We start from the raw sequence: 23,453 nt of genomic DNA, 5'->3' as shown, positions 1-23,453 counted from the left end.
TTTCAGTGATTTCGGAATGCTCTAAAAAGGAAATTTTCTGTTTCCACAGAATAATTTCACTTTAAATCAACAGTATACAACCCCACAGAGATACGATGTTAAGATCAAGTCACTCTGATTTTGCCTTCCAAAATAAAAGTATTTTCAAATTGCCCGTAGACGACCTACTCGTTTAACGATTTCAAAATGCTCTTAAATTGAAAGATGCTGTTTCCACAGGATAATTCCACTTTAGATCAACAGTATCCAACCCGACAGTAAAACCATGTAAATTTCATGTTGGTCTGATTTCGCCTTTCAAATTAATGGCCCGTCGAATTTGTCCATATGTGATATACTCTTTCAATTATTTCAGAATGTTTTAAAAATGAAAATTGCTGTTTCAACACATATTGGGTTTTCATTTTGAAAAGCAAAATCAGACTGACTTGAAATTGACATGGTAACATCGTGAGGTTGTATACTGTTGATCTAAAGTGGAATTACCCTGTGGAAACTGAAATCTTCCTTTTTAGAGCATTCTGAAATCACTGAAAGTTAGGTAAATTATGGGCATTTTCAACAGGCCATTATTTTGGAAGGCATAATCAGAATTACTTGAAATTGATATGGTAACATCGTGAGGTTGTATACTGTTGACCTAAAGTGAAATTATCCTGTGGAAACAGCAATTTTCACTTTTAGAGCATTTTGAAATCTTTAAAAGAGTAGGTCGTATCTTGGCAATTTGAAAAGTCTTTTATTTTGGAAGGCAAAATCAGAATGACTTGATATTAATATGGTATCACTGTGGGGCTGTATACTGTTGATCTGGAGTAGAATTACCCTGTGGAAACAGGAAATTTCCATTTTAGAGCATTTTGAAATCACTGAAAGTTAGGTCAATTATGGACAATTTAAAAAGTCTTTTATTTTGGAAGGCATAATCAGAATGACTTGATATTGATATGGTATCACTGTGGGGCTGTATACTGTTGATCTAAGGTGGAATTACCCTGTGGAAACAGGAATTTTCCTTTTTAGAGCATTTTGAAATCACTGAAAGTTAGGTCAATTATGGACAATTTGAAAAGGCTTTTATTTTTGAGAGCAAAATCAGAATGACTTGATATTGATATGGTATCACTGTGGGGCTGTATACTGTTGATCTAAAGTGGAATTACCCTGTGGAAACAGGAATGTGCCATTTTAGAGCATTTTGAAATTGTTCCAGGAGCAACTCAGATATGGGCAGTTTGAAAATGCTTTTATTTTTTAAAGCAATATCAGAATGTCTTGATATTGATATGGTAACATCGTGAGGTTGTATACTGTTGATCTGGAGTGGAATTACCCTGTGGAAACAGGAAATTTCCATTTTAAAACATTTTGAAATCACTGAAAGTTAGGTCAATTATGGACAATTTAAAAAGGCTTTTATTTTGGAAGGCATAATCAGAATGACTTGATATTGATATGGTATCACTGTGGGGCTGTATACTGTTGATCTAAGGTGGAATTACCCTGTGGAAACAAGAATTTTTCATTTTAGAGCATTTTGAATCGTTAGAAGATTAAGTCAATTATGGACAATTTCAAAGGGCCATTACTATGAAAGGCAAAATCAGACTGACTTGATATTGATATGGTATCACTGTAAAAAGACTGTGGTTGGAAAGTGTTGATATAAAGTTCAAATAGTATTTGGAAATACGACTTTTGCTTTTAAGAGCATTATTAAGTCATTGAAAGAGTAGTTCAAAAATGAAGATTCACAGGGCTTTTACTTTGAAATCCAAAATAAGATGGCCTTGATAGTGACAGGGCACAATTAGGGTACAAGGCTGTGTTGTATAGATCTAACATTAGAGTTTGTAAAAAAAAAAAAAGCCTAAATTATATGTTATTATGTTCTTAACATATCTGTTAATTCACTCGAAGTTGGCTTTTATTTTGAAATCCGGTTTCCACATCCATTCCCGTAATACTTTGAATACACAGGGAACGTAAAACAAACTGGAGGCTGGCTTGACTGCAAGTCTCGAATTGGAGGCTGGCTTGACACAAGTTGATTAACTGGACTGATTCTTGCTGTGGGTAACAAAAAATCTCCTCCTGTGGCTTGTATGTGAGGTAGAAGAATCATGTTTGTCTACACAAAAAGTTAGGCTATATACAACATTGTTTTATACATACAGTTGTAGTCATTGGAGACTATGCAGCAACTATATATATATATATATATATATATATATATATATATATATATATATATATATATATATATATATATATATATATATATTATACAAGTAAAGAATAATGCAACCTATTTATTAGAGTTAACCAGACATTTATCCATTATTACAGATTTTTGTTCAATACACCCAACAGTGGACAATATCTACTGTTCTATTTTTTGTTATTTCTATTTTTCATATTTTTGATCTGATCTATCGTCCCACTACAGATCACCCTATTGGGCAGAGCCTTGATGATCAAAGCCTGGATCAGCTGATTGATTTTGGTGTTAAAAATGCTTAACACGTAACTACTTTTAACTAGAGAAATGTCATTTCCCATTTTGGCAACTTTATTAATAGTTTTTCTTATTTATTCTTTCTTCTTATCTTAGATTATATACTAATTATATCACTAACAAGTTCTAGTGAGATAACTTGAAGCAAGCACACACCTTAACAGTAAATCTTATAAACCCGTTTGAAATACTTATAATACCTATTTATTTGTGATACAATGTTTGAAACTTTTGATTTAAAAAAAATATCCAGCTTTTAATTTTATTCAAACACATATAACTTCCGGTCTGGGGGTGACCGGCGGTCGTACACAGTAAAGCGTGGCTGCGGCTCCTCCCCCCTCGACCCGAAAGTCCTCCACTGCTGCTAACTGAACTGCGGAACCACAGCAGAGACTCAGTCCGCTGCTCGTCGATTTTCAGATGGAAGTTGATGTGTAGTGGTTTCCCCGAAGGCCTCCATGTCGAGCAGGAGCTTATGGACAGCAGCTAAGATAGCTAACGAGCGCAACCACAAGTTGTTAGTTAATGTAATACTAGCTAGTTGCGTCATTTGATAGCCACCGCTAACTTAGTTAGCTAGTCTCAGTGGTATACGACGTCAGTTTCAAAACAAAGCACGCAAAACGGAGAAAATCAGATCCAGCTGTCACCTCCAGAGTAGGTGGTGGCCAGACAAGCTAACTCGGTTGAAGTCTGTCAGTGACCTAAGGTATATTACGCCACCTAGACGCTGTTTTGTACTCTCCATTAATGGCCAATTAACGTTATTTTGCAGACCTTAAGTTGAAGAACGTTTCTGCAACCGTATTTTAACTCAACGAATCCAGCAACTAGCGTCGAGCTACGTGGTTGCACTGATACGATCAGATTCAACTTTTCTTGTAAACTTGGAGTTAAATGTCCGAGAAGAGTTCATCGTCCAGTTCGGATGAGGATGTGGACCCGGAATCCGGGCAGCCCCTGGAGCTTGGAGGCGTCCTAAGCAAGGTAACTTTAATTTAATCGGTGTGCAAGTGTTGCTGCACTAGATCACCTGCTGAGCGCGTGTTGCAGCTTTGTAACTGTGTACTTCACGTCTTGTGTGTTTACAGTGGACAAATTACATACACGGGTGGCAGGACCGATGGGTTGTGTTGAAAAACAATACTTTGAGTTACTACAAGTCGGAGGATGAACGGGAGTACGGCTGCAGGGGCTCTTTGTGCCTCAGCAAGGCAGTCATCACAGTAAGTATTTAAACTGGCCAACATCACAGCGAGCTTAGCACCTGTTCAGCATTTCAGTAAGTGAGGGCTCATAAGAGGATAGTTGTTTCTCTAGTAGGTCTCCCTGTTTTGATCTCTTCTTATTCTTAGCACACGCTCTCCATGTTCCTCTAAGACAGAAAGGTGAACATTAACTTATATTGAGGCTGTGTTGAGATTACAGATAGATATTTGAGCATACCAAGGGAACATTGCTTCAGTGATCATAGCGCTATCAATTGTTCGTGGCCCTTGTTATCTACTATAAATTAGCGTTTGCCCAGGGTTTCAGATGTAAGCTTTGACCACACACTGTAGAGGTTGGACCTACATTCTTCCTATTCTGGCTTCCTGTTAGTCAGATAAACTGAGACCTACCACCCTGGTTAAATATTCACTGCTCTCTCTCTCTCTGATCATACAAGTACAGAAGCCAAACAATTGGTTTTACTGTAATTTGCGCAGCTGTGTTCAATAGGATTACACGATTTTTAAAAGTACAACTTAAGAAGGTCACAGTGAGGTCCTGCTGCTTGTTGGTGTGAACATAATATCAGTTCCTATGCTTGTGCAGACCTGAATGGAGCACGGTTGTTTTGTAATTGCGCTATAGTAGCCAAACCAAGAATGTACACAGTTTTATTACACATGCTCACAAGTAATTGGAGCAACATGACCCAAACTTTTCCCTGCCTCTATATTTTTTTTTTCCACTAAAGCGGGGTCTAAGGACTCAGGAATGCACAAACAAATCTTTGCTTCTTAGCTCCCATGTAACAGCTACACACTGATACACAACTTGTAAGTAAAGACCGACACCAGAAGCTCCCATTGATTGTACATGTCATTGCATTTTCCCACCATTTATCAGTTTTAAGAGTTAATCTAGTATAAGTAATACTTAATATTTGTATATCTTGTATTAAATATTATTAAATTAATCTGATGCACACAGATGCGTTGTAAAATGTCACAAGAAGGAAAAGTTAGGATCTGACAATGACTAAGTCTTATCAGTGGACTGATAAGACTTTTCGTGAAGAAATGTACACGTTTGAAAAACAAAAAAAAAGCTAATGCCGTGTAGATACAACTGTGCTTACGCAAAGGGGAAGAGAACGTTCCAGTCATAGGGAAAGCGTTATAAACTTCATTGTAAAGGGAAGGTTTATGGTCTGTGCCTGATGCAGCAGTGCAAGATAAACTGGATTTGTCAAAGCTATAATCATGGCTGGATGGGCACAAAGTTGCACACACCTTTATAGTGAAAATTTAAAACAGGAGCACTTTTTTCATATCCGACTGTTTCTGGTAAGGGAATACGGCAGCGCTGATTTTGTTAGGAACGTCAGTAAAAAGCATTTAAGGGTCATAAAAATCCACCCCATGCTTGTGCCCATTCTAAATATACAAGCTGTGAAATGCAATACCAGCGTTAAAGCATTACTACAATGTTACATAAAGTTTTGCAGGCTGACAATAGATGTCCAGAGTTGTGTGTTGCTGTTGTCAGTGGCTGCAAATAAGCCAGCACATGAGCAACATTCAGCAAATCTAATTAAACTTTGGCAGCATACAATTTTGTCAGCTGACAGAGCAGCTGTATTCTGAACACTGCTGAATAGGGAAAATGGGGGTGGGGACGGACAGAGATTGAACCCCACTGTGTCTTACTTGTTGCAGATCTCTTCTCAGCTGTAAGCAAATTCCAGTTTCAGAGGAAAGGAGGGAATTCTTTGTTGCACATGTTTTGGTGCCTGAGGCGGTTAGTAGCTGGAGCTGGGTGGGGTGTGTTGTAGAATGTGGAAGTGCAATAGTTGAAAGACTTGGTTGAGAAATTGACGGAAATCTTATGATGACCTTGGGTCAGGTGACAGTGTGCTGGAATAATCTGTTTTATGTAGCGCTGCTCCACTACGGTTGTTAAGGGCTACGACAGCAGGCTCAAGACATCATCTTCTAATTAAAATCCGTCTTTATTCCATGGCATATGCATTTCTGTGGCTGATTAAGTCCATATGTGTCTGGAATGTGTCATTGTTAGTAATCCTTTGCCACAGACAGAGAGGTGCTAAAGTGGGATTTTGCTCTTTCCTTAGAAATGTTATTCATTAAGGGAAAATGTTATTGAAATTTGTATTTTGATATTCAAATTTCTGGTTATTTTATTTTCTGACTCATGCACTCTAATAACTACCCATGCGCTCTGCCTTCTCTCTGCACAGCCTCATGAGTTTGACGAGTGTCGTTTTGATGTCAGCGTGAACGACAGCGTTTGGTACCTCAGAGCCGAAGATCCCGAGCACAGACTCCAGTGGATTGAGTCGATAGAACTACATAAGGTGAGCAGTTTGGTGATTTTTCTCTTTCTTCTGCATATTTTAAAATAAACTTTCTCCTTAGCTTCTTTCGAGATCATTGTTTGCCTGTCATACAGACTTTCTTGGGATTATATTATTTTTGCATGCGAGCTGCATTACCTTGACAGATTAATTTTAGGTAACATGATTTCAGTTCCTGTTGTCATCAGAGACAGCAGGAGCTTGTTGAGAATCAGAAAAGTGTTTCTTAAGCAGTATTGTGTTAGCTTTTCTTCCTTTTTTGTTGATGTAATCACTTAAAAATAGTTTTGCTGTCCGTGTTGTTGGGTTTTTTTTTTTTTTTTTTCAGCATTGGAGTTGAATTTGAGTTCAAGGCTTGTTTCTTTCTTTTTTCCCTTTTTTGAGTTTTATCTGTTTCCTTTCTTAGTGAACAGGGTGTGGCAGGGCAAGAATCAGACCCATACACACATACTGAGAGCTCTTTACCCTGGGAATGTGAGGAATCTGAAGAGTGAGGGGTTGATGTGGGGATGTTGTTACATAGTAGGCAGCTGTTTTCTCTGCAAGGACATCTGGTTAATGGTATATCACCTCTGAGCATAAAGTTTGTAAAACAAATTGGATATGGTTCAGGTAGTGTCTGAAAGGTTGTATTTAGGTGTGTGTGTGTGTTGGTATTTTGGACCTTCATTTTATAAGGCTGAGACTGTGTAACTTCGGATCACATGACTTCAGACTGTTGATACACAGTTGCCCCAAGGCCTCTACTTGGAAGCGGATTGTGGGGTTAGTCAGGGAACTTAAGGTTTAACTCTGAGTTTTGGGGCAAAAGTTACAAAGTTACCGGAGGTATTCATTTGATTGTGTGTCTCACTCAGTGTCTCGGCTGATTAAAGCACTTGTTGACCTTAAAAGATTATTTTCAAGTAAGTCATTTAAGTTAGTGGGGTTTTTTTTTTATATACTTGTCCTTTACTTACTTCAAGTAAAGTTTAAGCGTAACAGCAGGTTATACATTTTAAATTCGATACATTTTTTTCTAACCCTATTCCTCATTGGTCATCTGGAGAAAACACTGTCTCTTTTATGTAAACACGTTCACAGCTTCCTCCCCCAAAACTGTGTGGTCTGTGTAAGACGATAACCAATGTCATGACACCATACCACATGGCGTGATGATAGTTGTTAGGCACATGCCTGCAATATCATCTGTAAAGAGAACGGGGTGGCAATGGTGGAGCTGCCAGTTCTCATGTTCTCTGGCAAAAGCCATATGAGCGGCATGGTGCACAGGTCCCACTAAAGGACACTGGACCCTCATGCCACCCTCATAGAGTCTGTTTCTGACAGTTTGGTTAGAAACATGTACACGAGTAATCCTCTAGAGGTCATGTTAAGGGCTTGCTCCATCTGTTTGTCATTGCATAAAGGAGCAGATCCTGCTGCAGAGTTGATGACCTTCTACAGCCCTGTCTAGATCTCTTGTTGTACCATCTTGTCTCCTCAGAAGTGACAAGGAAAGAGGCCACCAGCTGGAAATCTATTTTTTTTTGGGGGGGGGGGGTTGTTGCCTCTCCGGTGCATCTATTGATACTTTGACTTGAACAGCATGCTTCCTAACTGGACAGACTGACATTCCTGAAGTTGAATGGAGATTTGTTGTTAACTTACTACTGCCTTTCTTTAAACTGCAGTGCATTACATCGGTGGTACATTCATTTCATGGTCCATGCCAAAATGATGTAAGAGACTTGTTTTTATAGTGGTTCTTATTGTAGCGCAGTGAACACGCACCATTCAAAAAACATTCACTTTTTCATGAATTCTCATAAGCCGTGCTTCTCCACCGAAGAGTGCTGTCAGTTCACTTTGTGAGTCCTGCTGGATGGTTTTTAGTGTGGGTGTGAGTGACCTGAGGTCAGCAGTCCATTAACAAGGGTGTGAGAGTATTTCAAAGTTATGTCTGAACTGTAACCCACAGCAACCTCAGTGAGCTTAATGAAGCACCACCTCAGCATTACTGTAGTGTTTGTACTGCTCCCAATTGGAAAAAGAAGGACTTGCATCATGCAGTGTACACTATGTGGAATATTGTTGTCTGTGTTTCCTAGGCTAACTAGCATACACTAAAGTTTCTGCTGAAACTCTAAAACATGTGCTATAAATATAAATATTTCATTTGTAGGTTCTTTTTCTGTCCTAGTCCTCAACACTTCTTCGCAACAATAGAGCACACACATAACAGCATCTTTCCAGCATCAGTGTGATAGCAGTGCATTTCAGTGTAAATCGTTGAAGGTCACCCTTTTCTACTTTGTGGCGTTCTTTTTATTTTTTTATTTTTTTGTGTGCCACTTTTATAAATTCATACAGGGCAAGTTAATAATCAGTATTTAACAACTCTTAATTTGCTTTAATGTGGGGTGACTAATGATTCCAGCTTTTAAACACCCCAAAAGCAAATGGCTATTATATGTATATCACCGTGGCAAAATTAAGCTGGTCAGAGGTAGTTTTTGTGCAAATCCATTTGTGTTTTTATGTGTGGGTGTGTTTGTGTTGGTGGTGGGAAAAGTCGTGCTAAATGTGGGGACGTTAAGTGCCGCTCTCGATGAATAATACATTTGTTTAATCGCCTGTTCTCACAGCAACAAAATCAAGAGGGACACATAAAACTCCTTTGCACAGAGAAGGCTGATCCATTTAGGAGTATTCAAAGGGGTCATATAAGGGAGGGGGGGGAAATACTTACTCTTTTATTTGTGGGTTTGCTGCCACTTCTTTGGGATGGTTTTGAGGACTGTCTGAACTTCACTGGTCCCTTCACATCTCTTTGTAAAGGAGAGATAAAAGGAAAGAAGTAGATAGAAGTAAAGCTCCAGACAAGTATTATCCCCTGCCTCCCACTCTCTGCTGCTCTCTCTCTCTCTGTTATAATATACAGTATGCTTCTTCACTCGCCCACCCATACTTTATTGGTTTATTACACAAACAGCCCCAGACAGCCTGCGTTTCGCTCTAATGCATACATGCATGCACCCTTCATTTTCACCCTTCTCTCGCTCTTACTCTTCCATGCAAACACACACAATCACGGTTGCTTGCTCAGTGATGGATGCCGGACATAAGGACGGACAAGAGGAAAAGGTTTCACATATCAGGGTGTGTGGTCTGTTGATGGTTGTGTGCAGCGAGAGTGGAGGGCATGTTGGTGTTTTTGTCTTTGAGCCCATGTGTGTGACTGTAAAGGACTGACTGACAGGGGACTCCGTTTCACTACCAAGGAATTTAGAAGACTCCTTCCTTTGACTGAGACGGTGCAGCTAGTGTCTGCCTCGTCTCTGTTCGCTACGGAGGAAATGACTGCTTTTCTCTGTTCTTCCTTTGCTTTTCTTGTAGCTCTGTTCTTTTACTTGATGAGCTGAGCTAAAGCCTGCATGGCTTCTCTTCTCCTCCTCCTATTTCCTTTTGTTTAATAGTGAGGTGTGTCCGGGGAAACGGGAATACCGGATTAAAGCTTCTGAACTGTCACAACATTGGGAGTGTTGGGGGAAGTGGCTGGCCATGTTGAGGCCAGCAAACCGCCGGGACTGCCGCAGTGTCCTGCTCTGCTTTGGCTGTTGGAATGGCCGGATGGTGGGCTTTTAGCACTTTGGCATGCTGCTTGCTCCCTGTCACCCATCACTAAAATCTTTAATTATGATTCTAGTTTTATGGCAATAAAAATGATGTGATCCATCTCTTCCGTTGCCCCCACTGCATAAATTTTATTGTGCTTGCATGTAGTGTTTTAAATTGAGATATAAGAAGAACTAGTCTCTTTAATGAACTTCACTGCATGCCAGCCTTAGTCACTATTAGTAGGAAATTAGACCGAAACTGCATAGCTCATAGCTAACCTCAGATGTATCGACAATCTCTGAGGAGTTTACATCACATTTACCCTCATTTCATCAGCATCAACATTATAAAACCTTCAGATCAGGACGCCATTTCATTCGTCGAGAATGAGTGGAGTTAAGTTTGCATGGTTGTCATGCAACATAAAAATGCCAGTCTCTGGTCACAGGTTGGTCTCGTCATTGCTTCATTGCACTTTACTGCTTTTTCTGTTTGTACCAAATTAGCAACACTGTAAAAATAACATCTGTCATCTGCACAAAATGGTAATTATATATTGTCAATCAAATGTAATAATCTGCATTAGCAACAAATGCAGAAAAGAATAAATATATTTTAGATTGAAGGCTCTAGTGTTTAGAAAGCATTGAGGATGTCGCATTTCACTTAAAACTGGATTTTTAGTTGGGATACTATTATATTAGCAGTTTAAATCAGCTTTTACAGTATTTATTTATTTTTGCATTTATGTATTTGTTTTTTATTTTGTTGTAAGATATCTGTAACACTTTTTGCCAAAACTTTATTAACCCATGTAGCTCTTAAGTGTATTCACTGGCTTTCTTAATAAGAATTAATAAATTTTCATGTTTTGTTAAAGTCATTATTACTCTAAGACATCCATCAGCAAATACAGTTGCTATGGCAGTTATCTGGATATTGATATTTGTGGCTCGGCATTGACACGCTGAAGCTTTGCTCTCTGTGGGTAGAGATTTAGAAAATCTTCTCTTTTTTTTTTTTTTTTAAAGTTATGTTTACATTTTGCTGGCTATCCAGTGACAGCCAGCCCGAAAGCAGAAGATTGTTTTAAAACAAACAGTTGCTTTGACTTTGGACTCTCAGTGTATTTGTGTGTGTAGTCTGTGTCATTACAGTGTACAGTTCAATGAATGTTGCTGTGGTTAGTTAAGTGAAGGTGCTTTATTGTCACTGTTTTGAATTTAAATTCGTTCTGTGGTGTTTTTTGTGTGGTGATAATGTGTGTCTTGTATGAAAAATACAAATGTTGTAAAAGGTTAATCACAACACTGGTAGAGGGGAGGAGTAAATCTGGTTGTTACTTAAATCTTGTCTTTGTGTAGCTTTTGAAACAGAGAAGCTATATACTGCTTTGTACTAAATACATGCTTTAATATGTCAGTTTTATCGTGTTTTGAGATTGCCTGTCCAGCTCGTTCTCACTAATGTTACATCTCGGAAACAATTCACCACAACTTTACGAAGTGTTTTTGGACATAATTCAAGAATTCATAAGTGAACAGCCTGTTTTTACAGCAGCCATTTTAATACGAAATGATAGATAAACACACATGAATCACATAAATTAAAGCATTGTACCTAAACAGTACAAACCTTCAGTGGTGTTTTAATCACCTATTTCATGTGAGAATGGCTGCTGGAAAAAGGTTTGTGACTAAAATTTAGACAAATATCTGCAATAAATTCATGAAGTATTGACATTTGATAACTAAGAGGTCATGTGCAGACAGATACAGATGTAAACTGCAGCTTGACTGCTTGCAGAAGGCATGCAACTGTGAAGCAATAACCATGATGTTAATATCACAGCAAACTCTTTATTGAGTGATTAAGTTTTCTGTTGCTATGGTTTTAAACACTTAGATCGTTACCTGGTTGCCGCTGTTTGATGTCGGTTTTCTCAGTCTCTCACTGTGGGATATTACAGCAGAGGAATTCACGTGGGCGCTCTGTCAAGATTGTCACCTGATCCCTCTTCAGTTTGCTCTCTGTCGTTAGGAAATTTTTCTGCATGCCAATTAGCCAACGGAAATAGCTTGCAACCATGTCTTAATTTTGAAATCAAGTGGAAAATTGGACATAAAGCCATGACTAAACCTTGGGAAATCACCTGAGAGTCTTAAAACATATTACCACCATGGCAAAATAATGTTTCCGTTTATGCTGTGTAAATGGTAAATGGCCTGTATTTATATAGCGCTTTACTAGTCCCTAAGGACCCCAAAGCGCTTTACATATCCAGTCATCCACACATTCACACACACATTCCATGTAAGGAAACATGCGCATTTAAATGAGAGGCTTTAATAATATGGGTTATGAAGTTGCTGTCTGTATGGACACTTTGACAACTGTGTGTGGCATGTACAGCTTTAGAGATTTTTGGCTTGGTATTAACACTTACTAAACTAAAATATATATATTACATATTTATATAGATCTCTTTTTACTTTGCTGACTCAGTAGTGCAGGAATCGTGAAGTCATCAGTTTGCTGTTGCAGAACGGATGTCATCACTGCCACTCCCTAAATCCTGGTCATAAATCAATTTTGTCATTTCAAATGAAACGATACACTGCATGTTAGCACACACATCACAATAGTTACAAGAAACCCTTGTGAAGTTACTAAAGTAGCTTGACAGTTATTTCCATGGTTACTCAGCCACCACGCATTGGGCCTAAAGGCTGGGTTTCTGCATGTCTCTTCGTCAACCTTGGCCAGTCTCTGCAGACTGTGAGGGAATGTTTCTGTGTAGGTGTGGGTCCTGCTCGGGTCCAGCTCAGCATTAGTCAGGAACTGAGCTCCCTATGTCTAACTTTGAGGATCACCAGGTTTTCTTATTATATTGCAGTTTGTTTAATGTTTAATGTGCCTTTTTACTGATCTTTTGTTCCTTCCTCTTTGTCTCTTCACCTTTTTGTTTCGTGTCTCTCTTGCTGTCCTCCCACATTCCCACGCACCTGCAGGCTGAGTCTGGTTACGGTTCAGAGACGAGTCTGAGGCGTCATGGTTCCATGTTGTCTCTCACCTCAGCAGCTAGTGCCTTGTCTTCCACATCTACATCCTCCTTCAAGGTAAATCATCGTCATCAGTGACTGAGTTGAAAGATCTGGTTAAGTGTGACATCTCTTTTTTCTTTTTTTTCAGTCTTTTATATTATCTTTTTCCTGTTTGCATCTCTTCGTCTTCTCCCCCCCCCCCCCCCCCCCCTGCTCAGAAGGGGCACAGGTTGCGTGAGAAATTTGCAGAAATGGAAACTTTCCGAGACATCCTGTGCAGACAAGTGGACACCCTGCAGAAGTACTTTGATTCCTGTGCCGATGCCGTTTCCAAAGATGAATTTCAGAGGGACAGAGGTATACCAGTTGTTGACCTTGCATAGCATCAGATTTACTTCAAAAATAGATGTACATTTGTTTTGAGTTGCCTCTGTTTGTAAAACAGTGATCTCTGGAGCAGTGTGGGGGAGTTGGCTTTGTTGTTTACTGGCACAGCAAAGCAGAACATTAACAGAGATCTTTTTTTTATCCGTTTCATGCAGTATGAGAGTAGGTAATGCTCATTGAGAAAGGATTCAGAAATCAATAACTTAACAAGACATTATGTGGGTTTAAATTTGCTGTCAGGTTTTTTATTTGTACTATGTTTATTGAATTTGTATTACAATGCAGACACAACCCTAATTGTTTATTTGCACAAAGATATTTAATGTGTTACCTGCAATTATGTGGACGTGGATTATTCAGTAACATGAAATAGGTTTTAAAATATTATAAGTTATACACTAATAACTATGCAGGGCAGGGAGATGAAGCTATGACTGCTTGTTGTTTTCTAACTAGTAGAGGATGATGACGATGACTTTCCCACTTCTGCGAGACCTGACAGCGAATATAATCACAACAATAATGGCAGCAAAGAGAAATGTGAGTCTATCTGTAAATACTCTTTGACTTTCCATTGCATTACTTGGCTTGATTATAACAAATTCAGTGTAAGTGTGAACACCATTGTTTATTTTTGTTCTTGCTTTCTCTCTTCCTCTCTGTGCCAGTGTTTTCTCCTGCCAGTCCTAAAGGTATTAATGGGATAGACTTTAAGGGTGAAGCCATCACTTTCAAAGCCACCACAGCAGGCATCCTCTCCACTTTGTCACACTGCATCGAGCTGATGACGAAACGAGAAGACAGCTGGCAGAAAAGACTGGACAAGGTACGGCTTTGGACAAAGAGTAAAGTTTCCCCAATGGGCGTGTCTGCAGCCACCGCTGTGGGTACTGCTGCTGACTGAGGAGCTGAGTGTTGCTTCCATTTCCCTTAAAGAGCTCGATGTTATCATTTGGGCTCTGTCTCTGAGGTTGTGATGCAACACTCTGTTGTCTAGACTTGATACTTACAGTATTGTAACATTTATAATTAAAAAGGTGCAGTTTTTGTTTTGGAAAGGTTACAAGGTGATTCTGTATTAAATATATAGCTTTGACTAAATAGTGTAGACTTGACTCTTTTGGAGTTATTAGTTTAGATGTGCTTCTTCAATCTTTCAGTCTTTATTTTTCTTCAGTCTGTGTGCGTCTTCTATTAAGTGACTCATTATTCTGGGATTCTGCTCTTGCACTTTATATTCTATGGGAAATATTAATGAAATAAACTGCTTGCAAGATGCTTTGCAGTTCAATTCTTCATCCAAGCACCTGCTGTAAATGCAAAGCAAATCTCATTCATTACAAAAGGAGACTGGAGACTATGCTCAGGCAGCAAGAAAAATCATTTCAGCCGTCCTTATAATCCAACTATCCACTGAAAGGTTTAATGTGAACTTGCTACCAAGCATCATTGGCAAATATGGGTTGGTAAATACATGGATAAGTCAGACTTCCTATAACGCACTCATATTCATTAATATTCAGTGAGTGGCCTGTGTCTTTAAAGGAATGCTCTTCAGAGCTCATATAATCCGACCTCGTCAAACCAGTTCTTTTCCCTGTGTAAGGTAGGTGTGCTCCTGCCCAGCCCTCAAAGCCGGGAAGCCTTTTACAGTTAGAATACCTGAGTGACACTACCTCAAAGTTATCAGTGTTTTGATGTATATTAGCATACACTCAGAGGAACAGGACACACCTCACCTCACACTTGAAGTTTACATTAGAAGATGAGTACTCGGACTTCAAGGCAAAGTTTGCCAAAGCGAATGTTACAAAGGAGGACGACAGAGCTGCTCAAACACCAGACACAAAAATGGATACCTCTGCAGACCCACGGCCATTTCTTTACAGTAGGTCTCTGTATGTCAGGGTCCTGGTTGTCCACAACTTACTGCAGTATCACATTCTGGTTATTTTGTGTTTTCTGGAATATATCTAGGCCTCTCTTTGCACTTTGTTCAGTTTCTTTGACTTTGTGTCTTATTTTTCTGCATTTAATAATATCTCGTCAGAGCTTAATTGTTTTGTATTATAGATGAGCCTGTTTGATTCAGCTTACCTGTTGTTGTTTTTTTTGTAATTGCTGTACGTCAAAACTTTGTCTTAAGTATCTTTTTTCCTGCAGTTCAAGTTGTTAGACTGTATTTTTGTTCATCTTCTTTTGCAGACAGGCGATTTACTGCATTCCTGTTATTTTAAGTGATAGATTTTATTATAACAGTGACACTGGAATATAGTCCAACTTCTTTAGTTCTCTATTCAAGCAATCATTGAGATTATTTGTGTGAAATGACAGTTTTTGTCCCTGGCAAATAACATTATAGACACACAATTAAAATATTTAAAACTTGTTTAACAGATGGCTGAATAATGGGGTAGTTGACTTCACTTTTATGATTTTTTTTTTTTTTTTTTTAAATCACCTGTCATGTTGTTAATTTAAGCATAGTGTTTGGTGTGACAGGAAATGTTTCCACACAAACTCCTGACAATGTTATGAGAATGAGGCTGGGACATTGTCTGAAGTAAGACATAACACACAACAGGAAACAGTGTATTTCTGTCCACACACTATTGGAAAAAAACTCTGTTTGGTTTTGGGGAGGAAGTTGCTTGTATAAAAACGACACAGGAGACCTTTCTCTTGCGGTGAATTAAACAGGCAATTCATGTGCTTGGCTGGAAATCACACCTTTTTTTTTACCAGGTTAAAAACTGTTTAAAGTAGAATCGGACTGCAGTGGACGGTTGTGTTGTCACATGCCCTTCTGCTGGATGACGTCAAGAAAAGGCTAGGGCTACAGTGCTGGTTCAATGGGTTTCTGTGTTTACACGCTCTACGTTTTTATTCAAAGTTTCAATACAGCTGAACTAACCATAACAGCATCTCGTGTGTGTGTTGTGTGTGTGTGTGTGTGTAGGAGCTGGAAAAGAGGAGGAAAGTAGAAGATGCCTACAAGTCTGCTGTGAATGAACTAAAGAAAAAGTCACACTATGGAGGCCCAGACTACGAGGTACAATGAAATCAGATAAGCTGAATGGATTAGATAAAAACTAGATGACGACAGTAGGAAGATTTCCTGATGTTGCACATCCCTGTTGTTTTTAATCTTGGGTGAGGCTTTTCTCACAGGAATCACAAATTCTGACATTGTGTGCTTGTTATTGTTTGTTCACAGGAGGGGCCCAACAGTCTGATCAATGAAGAGGAGTTCTTTGATGCAGTGGAAGCTGCACTGGACAGACAAGACAAGATAGAGGAGCAGGTGTGATGAAGACCTAAATGGGCCTCGCAAAGTCAGGACATGTTTCAAAAACATGAATCTCCAATAAATTAATCTATAAACAAGTGTCTATTTCTGTTTACTGTTTCCCTCAGTGCCAGTCAGAGAAGGTCAGAAAACCTCGACTAACTCTGGCTTCCCCTAGTGATGCCTACTCCACCATCGGTACACACAGATTTGCCAACAAGGTGCGCAGCATATTTTTATTGTCACTATACCTTTCACCCTATTCCTATCCCACTGTGTTGTAATTTAAGGCTACAAGTTGCTGCTCTTTTCTTTGCCTAATCATTCCTGTAAAAATCAAAGGCAGCTTACAGCCGGTGTGAGCTGCCTACTTGGTGCTGACTCCTGAAAAATTACTCATGATGTGGTCATGTGTCATCTTAACTGTTTAATGTCTTAACTGTGGGGCAATCATTTTGTGCCCACTGCAGTGTTTTTCAAGAGCTTCATATGAAATCCTACTTTAGCAGGTTGTGGTTGTTCTCCTCTGCTCTGCTGCCGTGGTGTCTTTTTCAGTTTTTGTTGTTTATTCCTTTCTTTTTCAACCCTCTCTCCGCTGTACAGCCCTATAGCCACTCTTCTTCCTTGTCCTCGATCGAGCTAATCAGTGCTTCAGATGACATTCACAGATTCAGCCCTCAGGTACTGTGCTTGGTCAGCTAAGAGCAGCCTGCTGCTTTCCATGACAATCAGAGAGAGCATGAGCAAACGGCATGTCTACTAACCATTCGCTCCAGGTTTTCACTAATATTTTGAGGATTATAGTATACTAGTGTTTATACATTGTGCTGTACATTGACCCATGAGGGGGGGGAAAACCTACCTAGTCAGAGTTGAAATTTCCCGAGAGAGCAGGTTGAGTTGTCCTTACCACAAAGTAGGTCTTCTGTGCATGTTAGGAATTTGGTTCATTTCCTCCTCCTTTCTTCACTGCACGCTTCTCCTTCCACAGCATGAACAGGCATGAATCCAGGCTAGCTTTGCACTATATTTTTAACTCATTGTTGAGATGTTAAATAACACCCCAAGCAGTATCAAGTGCCTAATATTTATTTGGCTACTGCTTTGTGGATAATGTATTTGCTTAAGACATTCCTGTGATTCTGACACACCAGTAGTTTTCCTCATGCCTCCTATGTTGTTAAACAATAGCAGCATAGGTGGAAGGTGTGTTGATTGGTCAGGGCTGTCAATCATTACACCTGAGCATAGGAACCTCAGGTTCCTCTCTAACTGTGCCTTGTTGGTAACAACAGGAGAAGACTGCCTAACATATCATTAAATCAATATCTGACTCTTAGGTGGAGGAAACTGTGCAGAATCACATGGCTTACTCCATCCAGGAGGTGGGGGGCGATGCCAACTGGCAACTGGTGGTAGAAGAAGGAGAGATGAAGGTGAGGAGAGAGAATGCTGTGAATATTTAAATCTCATTGATGTTTTAAAAGTTATTATGGTGATTTAAAACTTTTAAAAGCCTGAGAAAAATCATCTTAGTTTTTAGTAACGGGTGAAGTTGTTAGTGTGTTTATAATATTCTGTCTGTGGTGCTGTGTAACAGGTATACAGGAGGGAAGTGGAGGAGAACGGCATCGTCCTGGATCCCCTTAAAGCGACACATGCTGTGAAGGGGGTAACTGGACATGAGGTCTGCCACTACTTCTGGGACACTGCAGTCCGATTGGACTGGGAGAGTAAGATCTGTGTTTTAGTCCAACATATTATTACTATTTGACTCTCGTTGTGTTATTGCCATGACCTGATGTGAACTCTCCCTCCCACAGCCACCATTGAAAATTTCCACGTTGTGGAAAAGCTCTCTGATAATGCCATCATTGTGTACCAGACACACAAGGTATACTGAGTACATGGTGCCTTTTCATCAGTAGCATTAAACCACCTGTTTTTGATTGATTTGCCTGCTGAATTTTGTCTTTCATGTTTTAGAGAGTGTGGCCTGCCTCTCAGAGAGATGTGCTGTATCTGTCAGCCATCAGGATGATTCCACCAAGAAATGAAAACGACCCCGACACATGGCTGGTCTGCAACTTCTCTGTGGACCACGATGACGCCCCTGTAAGATTAACCCTCTGAGGCTTGCATTGTTTTCCATCATGTGTTCATATAACCGCCCAACTCTCTGATACCATTCAGCGACTGAGTGGTGTTAAACATGCTGTTGTGCCTACACTCTGGCACAGTGAGTGATTACATATCAGGCTCATTGAAATCTTGGTATGCTTCTGAATGATGAAACAGTCCAAATATAACACTAAGTTAGCAGTGCCAAGAGAAGTGAGGACTTTGTGAGACAGTCTCACAGTTACTGCCTCAATTCTGCTGCTATAAACACACAGTAAGTTTCCAGGATAAATTGCCATCTCGGGGAGCCATTTGCTGTCATAAACACGCTCTTTCCTGGCAAATGTTGAGATGCTTAATCTGTCTGTGCCTGCCTGCAAAACACTGGAGTACAGTATCTACAGCATTATATACTGTGGTTAGTTTTCAATGATAAGAAACTTCCACCTAAAAACAGAAAGCAAATTGGGATAATAGATTTTCACTGTTAGATTCTGAAATCAACACTTTGTGTCCGCCTATCAAATCAGCCTTAATCAGCCTCTTCTGCATATATTATGTTAGTATGCACACTAATGTAAATAGCAAGTAGATTGTTGTCAGAGAGTAATTAGGTCTGGATTTGAGCTTTAATGCATTAACTGTGTTTTTGTCAGACAAAGACTGTTTTGAGCATGTTTGTATTTGTTTACATCAAAGTACTGTGTTTAGTTCATTAAAGCTTTTACAAACTTTTTTTTTTTTTTTTAAACAAGACTTTTTTGGGGCGAAACAGAAGAACAGCATTAATCTTACTCACCCTGTCAGTTCATCTACAGTAAGAGTTGTGTTAGCTTGGGGGGTTGTTTGTATTTTGTTTTTGATTATTATTATTGTTGTATTTATTTGTCTATTTTAACTTTCAGCCCACAAACCGGTGTGTTCGTGCCAAAATCAATGTTGCCATGATCTGCCAAACGCTGGTCAGCCCACCAGAGGGTGACAAAGAAATAAGCAGAGACAACATCATGTGTAAGATCAACTATATTGCCAATGGTAAGTACCTCTGAAGATCATCTAGTTTTGATCTTAGCATATGTGCCTGAGGCAAGATCAACGGCCAGCAAAACAAAACCTGTGTAGCAACAACAATCCTGCTATAATGCAACCTACTGTAAATGCCAGAGGCTCCAACCAAACCTCAAATCAGTTTTTCAGTTTTACTCAGTCTGCATGTGTCCCTACACATACAGTGGTGGGAAATAATTATTGTATTATTATTATATTATTATCATTGTAAATGTGCGTTCTTGAGCAGGGGGATTTCTAGTGCTGTGAGATTTCAGTCCATTGCAGTGTAGTGTGTTGCTGATGGTGACTGTGGTCCCAGCTGCCTTCAGATCACTAATAAGCTCCTTCAATTTAGTTTTGGGCTGATCCATCACCTTTCGCGTGATCATCTTCACATCATAGGCATAATCTTGGAGCTCCAACCTGAGGATGACTGTTGGTGCGATTATTTAGAAATTGAGAAATGTATAACCATCAGTCACTGAGCTTCTTGCTGATGGTCTTGTAGACAATTCCAGCCTGTCTGCAGGTCTAAGATCTGGTCCTTGATACCCTCTGGCAGCTCTTTGGTCTCACCCATGGTAATGGAGAGGTTGGAATAGATTTTGTGGACAGGTGTGCTTTATACACCGAACAAGCTGCTTTCTGTAAATGACTGACTGATTGTTATCAGTGTGGGAGACAGAAATCTGTCTGGATTGTAGAGCATCAAATACTTAGGAGTCAATGACGTGCAAAATGATCTATAACATTTATGTAACATGTTTTTCTAGATTTTTTTTCTTGATATTTTGTCTCTCTCCTTCAAAATGAAACTACCATAAAAGTTAGAAATTGTTTGTTTCTTTGTAAGTAATCAAACTCAAGTTCATTATTGCCCCACTTTATATGAAAAAACACTAGGCAATAAATAAGAAAAGCACACATGGAATGTTCCAGCTGGCACATATACATATATCAGCTGGGTTGATCCTCGGATTCAGTTTAAATGGTTCAGACAAAGAAATTATTGTTGATTTACATATAGAGACAACAAAAGGCCTTAAAAGAAAAATTATGTATCGAGTAGTTTCAGTGTATCTGGATCCAATGTGACAATCTTTAGCTTGGTAACATCTTGTGTCACAAGTTAAAAATGAATATACACCTTTATCCTCATTTGAAACAATCTGATAACAGCATTTTTAAACTTAGTACAGCTGCTCTGACACATGGATCACACAGTCTGGGTTTCTTTGAAATTTCAGTCCAGGCTGCCTCTTCTCTAAGAGGCTGTTACATAAAGGAGCGCTGCAGGGGGAATCTTGAGCCAGTTTATTGCCAGGGATGCTGAGCAGTTCAAAGGATGTTCATTTAATAAATCTTACATTTCCTTCTCCCACTAGAGGGCACCTCTAAACAGTTACAGCTCTCTGTGCACTGAATCACTGAGTTATTGTTAATTGTTTTATCATAAGTCAGCAGGAACACATTGGTTTTTGTTTTCATCTTTGTCTTTATTCCCTCACTCCTGTGTGGCTGCAGTAAACCCCGGAGGCTGGGCTCCAGCATCAGTACTCAGAGCCGTGGCCAAGAGAGAATATCCCAAGTTCCTCAAACGCTTCACCTCCTACGTCCAGGAGAAAACTGCTGGGAAGCCTATCCTTTTCTAAATTTAAACAGGTAACCACAGAAACACTGTTATTAGCAGCGGGATCTTCTATACTTAGTTGTATTTGTATTCTTTTGTTTTGTATCCTGACTTTATTACACTATTTGAGATATCTCCTGGTTGATGTCGTATCTGTTATTTTGAATCAGCCAGCAGATCCATACACTTACTTCAATTTATTCTTTGTATTCTTTTAATCCTGCTCATTTCAGCTTTCAGAGGTGCCAAGTTCACCTGCTGGGGAGACTGCGTTGTTGAAGTGACTGTTGAAGATCACATGACCATTCACGTGTCACCGCACCATCAGGACGTGCTGCTTGAAGATGAGACTGCTTTTGGCCCTAATGGATCAGTAGTTATCATCTTAGATTGTAACCTGTTGGTCATGGGTTCATTTGTACGTAAGCTGAAACATTTCCTAAACAGTCTTCAAATTGTTACTGATAATTTGCTTTTTGTTTTTTATTTGTTTTTTTTGTTAGGGTTCTTTTTTTTTTTTTTTTTGTAAATTGTTTTGTACATTTACTATGATTAAACTTTTCTTGAACTTTTGGGGGGTTTGCTCTAATCACTAGTATTACAGCTACTTGTTTTGCTGCTGCTAAAGTAACTACCATGAAAGAGGAAAGAGAACAGATACTTACAGTGAAAGCACAGATGAGGTGTGGTACACTATTTCCTCTTTCTTGCCTTTTGCTGATCCTCTTGTGACGACTCTTTGTAGTTTGATGGGGGGTCAGAGCCTAAAGCTTTGAAGTCTTTACATTTCTAGATTGTTATAAAGTAGCTTTCAGAGAACACCGTGGACACAATGTATTGTACAGATAAAACGGTAAGATTTCAAATAGATTATCAATTGTGATAAATGTGAATTGACTCTTAAATGCTTGAATTTGATGACAGAAATGGGCAGATTAGATACAACAAGAGTGATGAGGAGCACTTACTAATTCTAATTGACTTGTGTTGGACAATATTTTCAACTATCCAGATGATGTCGTTAGTTAGATGCTAAGTTGCGGTATTTGCATGTATTTGTCAGTCAGCATGCTGTTGCTGACAGATATTTGCAAAGGACCGGCCCTAGTGTCTGGTTTGAAGATTCCTCTCTTTCTTTGAGAGCTGAATGAATACATTTTGTACCCTCTAGGTTTTCTCATCTCTATTTTCAGACCCTGGTGAGGCAGGGAAAAGAAAATCTTTCTGTTCACTCAAGAGTGTCAGATTTATAAATTACTCCTGCTTGCTTTTAAGCGGAATTGTTATTAAATGTTAAATAGGATTATCATTTTATAATGTGTTCCTTATGTTCTCAGTCAGATGATTTTACATTTCAGATGCCACACTACCGTGCAGTGGTTTCCTGCACTTTGACTGATAAACTACCCCCAGTATGCCTTAGACGCCAGGAGTTCTGGCTTTCTCTACTGTTCAGCCACCAGACGTGCATTTATCAACACTGAAATCAAACTGGGTGGGGTTGGGAGGGGGAGGGTCAGCATTTCACATCATCTTACCTCAAGGTTTCAATTTCGACTGTGTTCAATGCCATCAATAGTTGGGAGTTTAGCAGTCAGTAGATCTGCATGGTTTGAAAAAAGAGATTTGAGGTTAGGAGGGATCTGGATAATTGTTTTGCAGATAATGATAAGAGCTAAATCTATGAGCGGTGTCAGCTGAAGAATGCATTTAGTCTTTTTAATTTTGATATTTTTGTCAGTAATCTACACACTTTGTATATTTCTAAGTTGTACATCAGAAGTGTTATTTGCACTAAATGTATTGCAATTTGACAATGTTCTGTAAATTAAAATTAATATACAAAAAACTAAGTGTTTTTGGTGTTTTATGGTTTAGTTTAGTTTAGTTTTTAAGTTATTACAAACACAGACCTGGAGTCAGAAAAAATGCACTTTATTGTGTCACGAAAGATCTTGAACTTGATTAAAAGCGTTGCCATCAGTGTAGGTGTTCCATAGGGATCCATTCTTGGACCTATTTTATTAACACTTTAAGTGTGTGTCTGTGTATAATCTATATCTCTGTGTATATAATATTTTTGTGTTTTTTACTGTCAGCTGCATTGTATCACATCTGTGTAATTTATGTAGAGCGTTTACATTTTCACACCACCTTCCAATGTCAGGTTTACCAAAGTAGTCCTAAATTAAGTTTTGCTTGTTACAAAATTTTTTGTTTCTACT

The 23,453-nt window shown here is 39.1% G+C and overlaps 1 protein-coding gene across 4 annotated transcripts; it reads left to right on the top strand.

The window, feature by feature from the left end:
• The first annotated feature begins 2,810 nt into the window (after positions 1–2,810).
• Positions 2,811–23,077, top strand: LOC309719056 (ceramide transfer protein-like). Of its 4 annotated transcripts, XM_082554857.1 has the most exons (19): positions 2,811–3,178; positions 3,297–3,508; positions 3,613–3,747; positions 5,991–6,107; positions 12,719–12,826; positions 12,970–13,108; positions 13,595–13,678; positions 13,807–13,964; positions 16,098–16,190; positions 16,356–16,442; positions 16,556–16,648; positions 17,031–17,108; positions 17,768–17,863; positions 18,028–18,160; positions 18,251–18,321; positions 18,414–18,542; positions 19,454–19,583; positions 21,123–21,260; positions 21,462–23,077. In XM_082554857.1, exons 2-18 carry the CDS (start codon positions 3,419–3,421, stop codon positions 21,248–21,250), a joined length of 1,869 nt encoding a protein of 622 aa, XP_082410983.1. In that variant the 5' UTR covers positions 2,811–3,178; positions 3,297–3,418; the 3' UTR covers positions 21,251–21,260; positions 21,462–23,077. The 4 variants fall into 4 exon arrangements, with proteins under 4 accessions (XP_082410983.1, XP_082410984.1, XP_082410985.1 ...); XM_082554858.1 differs by having other exon boundaries at positions 2,811–3,508; positions 13,598–13,678; XM_082554859.1 differs by lacking the exon at positions 17,031–17,108 and having other exon boundaries at positions 2,812–3,508.
• Positions 23,078–23,453: the final 376 nt, after the last annotated feature.

This window comes from Aulonocara stuartgranti (genome assembly GCF_965226115.1).
Source record: "Aulonocara stuartgranti genome assembly, chromosome: 12".
Classification (NCBI taxonomy): domain Eukaryota; kingdom Metazoa; phylum Chordata; class Actinopteri; order Cichliformes; family Cichlidae; genus Aulonocara; species Aulonocara stuartgranti.
The sequence above is the reverse complement of the archived record's forward strand: the minus strand, read 5'-3'. Positions and strand labels throughout refer to the sequence as shown.